Source organism: Bactrocera tryoni, chromosome 5 (assembly GCF_016617805.1).
Source record: "Bactrocera tryoni isolate S06 chromosome 5, CSIRO_BtryS06_freeze2, whole genome shotgun sequence".
Lineage (NCBI taxonomy): Eukaryota > Metazoa > Arthropoda > Insecta > Diptera > Tephritidae > Bactrocera > Bactrocera tryoni.
In genome coordinates this window covers 54,480,645-54,486,646 of record NC_052503.1, presented here as the reverse complement: position 1 = coordinate 54,486,646, position 6,002 = coordinate 54,480,645, and the positions used below count along the sequence as shown (strand labels likewise).

The 6,002-nt window shown below is 31.8% G+C and overlaps 1 protein-coding gene across 1 annotated transcript in view; it reads left to right on the top strand.

The window, feature by feature from the left end:
* The window catches only part of LOC120778366 (cytochrome P450 9b2-like), a 14,414-nt gene extending 10,056 nt beyond the window's left edge, over positions 1–4,358 (top strand). The window contains exons 2-4 of the mRNA XM_040110153.1: positions 2,616–3,117; positions 3,198–3,834; positions 3,922–4,358. Coding sequence (XP_039966087.1) covers positions 2,616–3,117; positions 3,198–3,834; positions 3,922–4,088 — 1,306 coding nt within the window. The 3' untranslated portion in view covers positions 4,089–4,358. The remainder of the gene's footprint in view (positions 1–2,615; positions 3,118–3,197; positions 3,835–3,921) is intronic.
* The last annotated feature ends 1,644 nt before the right edge of the window (positions 4,359–6,002 follow it).

Genomic DNA, 6,002 nt, shown 5'->3' with positions numbered 1-6,002 from the left:
ATGTATGCATTTGTGTAATAACAAATATTTTCATTGCGATTAAAGGAATGTTGTTGATGATTGGTAAGTTTTATACAGCATTTCAAAAGTTACTATACTTCATAATAGTGGTTTTAACTATTTTGGGATGAATTTAACGATTACTTTGAATTTCCTTCAAGAAACAATTGTTGATTTCATGTTTCTTCCCAAAACCAGGTTTGCCATATTCGCATTTTATTAAAAAAATGTATCAAAAATTAGTACTAGATTTCTTAAAACTCAATGAAAATATTTATGTTACCATACACATACACACATAAGCTTAGTACGCAGCTCTCAAGAAACGTAAAAACTTCATATAAAAAAAACGCTTACAAAACGGTCAAGAAACATTCCTGCGATAAATTTACTTGTGCTAGTACGCAGCCAGCGACAACAATTGTTTCTTGAAGGAAAATCGAAGTAATCGTCAAATTCATCCTAAATTAGTTGAAATCATTATTATGAAGTATATTCCATTTTGAAATGTTGTATAAAACCTACCAATCATCAACAACATTTCTTAAATCTCAATGAAAATATTTATGTTACCATACACATACACACATACATATTGCCAAGAATGATAGAATACAAGATTACGACAACCGCCATTATGAAACGTCATAGTTACGTGTTGAGAAGAAGAAGAGTGAAAAACTGTCAAATGGCTTGCAAATTGTAAACAGAAAAGTAAACACTTTTGTAAATTCGCAAAATATTATTAATTCTTTCGATTTTAATGAAAAGTTTTAGTGAAGCGATTGAATATTGTTGAGTGAAAAGATTTGAATCATTTCTAAAGAAATATATCGGCCTATTGATAATAAAATTGTCTATTAAGTTGTGATTCAAATGGAGAAGACGTTTCTTGTGTTGTATATAAATTTATACATATATTATAAGTTCAGATGTATCAGATGTATGAAATTATGATAAAAGAATTGTGAAATTATTAATTTAGTATTAAATATATCATTTCTTTTGCAAAATAACCCCCATTTTTGGCAACTTTTAAATCGGCCAGAAAACTGAAAAAACTCGTTTTCGATCCTTTAATTGCATAATAATTATTACAACAAGCCACTGCACATTTCATTTTAAAAAATTAATATATTTATGCTTAGAAATTTAAATAAATACAACAGTGCACTTACACTGATTTTCTTCATTTGAACAATTTCCACACATGCTACTCTATTTATTGTGGATGTGCCTAAAACTAATTATATACATACATATTTTCTCGCAACAATATTCTAAACATTCCACTGAAATTTTTCCAGCAAAGACGAATGAATTAATATTATTTTGGGAATTTCAAAAAGTGTTTACTTTTCTGTTTACAATTTGTATGCATTTCTATGCTTGTTCGTCTCAACGCCTAAGTGTGACGTCACGAAATTGTTGCACAATGTATTTGTTTTTGTAAGAATTGTCAAGAGCTAAACCGAAAAAAACTAACTGTAAACTAGTGTCGTAATCTTGTATTCTATCATTCTTGCATATTACGCACAAAGTTTGTTTTTTTTTTGTTTATTCTTTCTTGCTCTTCTAATGTGGATCATTCACAATGCGTAACCAGCTGTCAAAATTACTTGAGAAATAATGTATTTTTTTTCTTGAGCAATTACTTGAGAGCTGCGTACCAACCTACCCTGAACAGGGTCATTGTCATGATGTTTGTAACACCCAAAACGAATAAATATACAAATGATCCGCTTGACCAGCTCAGTCGATTTATCCATGCCCGTCTGTCTGACCGGCCGCCAGTACACAAACGAACTAGTCCCTCAGTTTTTGAGATATCGATCTAAAGTTTTGCACTTGCCTTTTTCTCTGCAAGAAGCTTTTCACTTCGGAAGCCCCGAATTATGATACTCTTTAGCATATAGCAGTCATATAAACTGACCGCTCGAAATCAAGTTCTTGTAAGGTATTTTTTGTATTTTTTTAGTAATAATTATAAGGTGTAGAGGATCATTCAGGCAGCGTTGTTACACCATATAGTCAGTTATCCTAATGAACGTTTATCTTGCCCAAATGAAATGTCAATGTTCTAAAATACTTTGGAATATATATTATACTAAATAATCCTCTTCATTATTCACTGCACAAAACAAACAAAAAATAAATAAATCGAAATCGAAAATGATATTATTTTATCCCAAGAAGTATGATTCCAATTTATCCCTCAAATCGGGCAAGCAACATCCTGAAACCATACATACATGTATGTATGTATGTATGTATGCATTTGCGCTATGGTACATTGCATTTAATCAGTCTCCTGACAACACTATGCATATTTTTTACAATTATCTTAAAAATAATAATACACTATGCATTAATCAACTTGTTTATTCAGATTCCACAATTAAAATATTAAATATATTTTATTATATACTTTTTACTGTTCTTTTTTGTTGTATTAGCGCTTGTTATATTGTCCATATTCATATTGTCAAGTTCAAGAATTAAAACATTCTTCTTACTTCCAAGAAGTCTGACTTCATCAAATATCGTTTCAATTTCCCATATTCTTTAATATTCTATTACATATATTCTTTAATATACTTGTATTTATTTTTCAGCGATATTGTCGGGTTCTACAATTTTCGTTCTCCTGTATTCGTAGTACAAAATCCCGATTATATCAAAAAGATGACTGTAAAAGATTTTGATTTCTTCGTAAACCACACACCGTTTTTTAAAGCCGACGACGATCCTCTCATTAACGGAATGCTGACTGTAATGAAGGATCAACGCTGGAAAAATATGCGCAACACACTTTCTCCGATCTTTACCGCCGCCAAGATGCGCGCCATGTTTAGTTTGATGAACGAATGTCTGAATGAATGTTTAGGAAGGCTTCGTGATGCGACCAAAGGTGGAAAGAGTCACGATATAGAACTCAAAGGTTGGTTTACGCGCTTGTCAAATGATATTATTGCCTCAACTGCATTTGGTTTGAAGATCAATTCTTATGAGGATAAGAACAATGAGTTCTACATGATCGGACAATCGATTTCAAATTTCCGCGGCAAACAAATGCTCAAATTCTTTGTTTCTAATACAATGCCCATTGTACAAAAGGTATTTGTTACGTATACTCGAAAAAAATCAGTAATATATACTTACATACATATGTAATTGTATTTATATTTCGCCTACAGATCCTGGGATATAAAATATTTGATACCGATAAAACGGATTACTTCAAACGTTTAGTTATAGACACAATGAAATATCGACAAGAGAATAAAATCCATAGGCCGGATATGATCCAGTTATTGATCGAAGCCAAACAGGAGTCCGACCAAAATTGGTCTGACGATGACATTGTAGCACAATGCTTTATTTTCTTTTTCGCCGCTTTTGAAAATAATGCCAATTTCACCTCGGTAATCTGTCATGAGCTAATGGAAAATCCTGAAGTACAAGAACGATTATACGAAGAGGCACTAGAGGTACGTGAGAAACTTAACGGACAACCCTTAACTTACGAGGCAGTGATGAAAATGAAGTACATGGACATGGTCACTTCCGAAACATTACGTAAATGGAATCTTGCTGGATTTACAGATCGCTTGTGCTCTAAGGATTACGACCTCACTGATGATGATGGAAACTTGGTATTTAAATTTAAAACTGATGACTATGTGTGGTTTCCCATCATTGGTCTGCACTATAATGAAAAGTATTTCGAGGATCCCGACGCATTTAATCCTGAACGTTTTAGCGATGAAAACAAAGACAATATTAAACCCTTTACGTACCTGCCATTCGGTGTGGGGCCACGAATGTGCATAGGTTAGTTACAAAACATACATACATACATATGTATACATGCTGACTTATATTATATTTACTCAAGTGAATAATTATTTTTCGATTTAGGTAATAGGTATGCATTGATGCAAGCCAAGGCTATGATGTACTATATGATATTGGACTTCAAGTTGGTGCGTTCTCCGAAAACGGTGAAAAACATAATGGATGATATACGTGGTTTTCAAATAAACCCGATTGGCGGGTTCTGGGTTCGCCTTATTCCACGCGCATAATCTTGAATCGAACATGTCAAATTCGCAAATATGTATATACATATGTACATACATCAAAATATTGTTATTCTAGTTGCTTTAGTGAGTAGCCGATTAGAATTTTAATTTACTCTTGTTTATGCAAAGCATGTGTCTAGGTTTATGAATTCTTGTATACGAGTATACATATGTATGTAACTGTAAAGAGTTTTGCATATGAGATTGAATAATTGTTTGTTTTTTATATTTTTTTAATTTACTTAATATACTCTCTTTTTTCAATAATAATAAAGTGCTGTTCTCTCTTTTACAAATATGTAAAACAAAGCATAAGAAACCGTTCTTTATTTACTAGGTGTCTATACTTATCCATATATTGCTTCCGCTCCAAGAATGATAGAATACAAGATTACGACACTAGTTTACAGTTAGTTTTTTTCGGTTTAGCTCTTGACAATTCTTACAAAAACAAATACATTGTGCAACAATTTCGTGACGTCACACTTATGCGTTAAGACGAACAAGCATAGAAATGCATACAAATTGTAAACAGAAAAGTAAACACTTTTTGAAATTCCCAAAATAATATTAATTCATTCGTATTTGCAGGAAAAATTTCAGTGGAATGTTTAGAATATTGTTGCGAGAAAATATGTAAAATATTAGTTTTAGGCACATCCACAATAAATAGAGTAGCATGTGTGGAAATTGTTCAAATGAAGAAAACCAGTGTAAGTGTACTGTTGTATTTATTTAAATTTCTAAGCATAAATATATTAATTTTTAAAATGAAATGTGCAGTGGCTTGTTGTAATAATTATTATGCAATTAAAGGATCGAAAACGAGTTTTTTTCAGTTTTCCGGCCGATTTAAAAGTTGCCAAAAAATGGGTGTTATTTTGCAAAAGAAATGATATATTTAATACTAAAATAATTTCACAATTCTTTTATCATAATTGCATACATCTGATACATCTGAACTTATAATATATGTATATATTTATATACAACACAAGAAACGTCTTCTCCATTTGAATCACAACTTAATAGACAATTTTATTATCAATAGGCCGATATATTTCTTTAGAAATGATTCAAATCTTTTCACTCAACAATATTCAATCGCTTCACTAAAACTTTTTATTAAAATCGAAAGAATTAATAATATTTTGCGAATTTACAAAAGTGTTTACTTTTCTGTTTACAATTTGCAAGCCATTTGACAGTTTTTCACTCTTCTTCTTCTCAACACGTAACTATGACGTTTCATAATGGCGGTTGTCGTAATCTTGTATTCTATCATTCTTGTTCCGCTCTCAGATTCTCAAAGCATACAGGAATAATTTAAGCAGCAGCTAATGGTCTGCAGCGAAAAAAGTTCATAGAATAAACAATAAAATTAATAAATTATCAATATAAACAGCAAATGGACCGATAAATTAATACCCTTTTAACTTGACCCAGCGAATCTCCACTTTTTTGAACATGTCTAAACGACATTTGGTTTCTGATATATAGGCAGCGAGAACTTTCTTGTTCGACCCTAATATCACACGTGGTATTTTGAATGACGGCTTTCTGAATTGCCAATGCAATATTGTAGACTCCGGCCTTTTGACCATCGTCACATGTCATATTTCAAATAATTCTACTGCAAGCAGACATAATACATACATATGTACTTATGTACGTATAAATTGTTACTTTGCAAATTTTTTTTATGAATTTTATAACTTAATGGAAAAAAATTATAAAATGGTAAACTTAGTTGGAGGATGGAGTCATGTGTAGAAGTTCACGCAAGTGAGGAAAGTTCTCTGATCGCCATTCACTTGGGAGTGGCCAGAAACGATTCTTTTACACATGGCTCAAGCAGCTCACTACTTCCGGTCTTTGACCAAGTATCCTCTGGGTAGCCTAAGAACATCCGTTCGA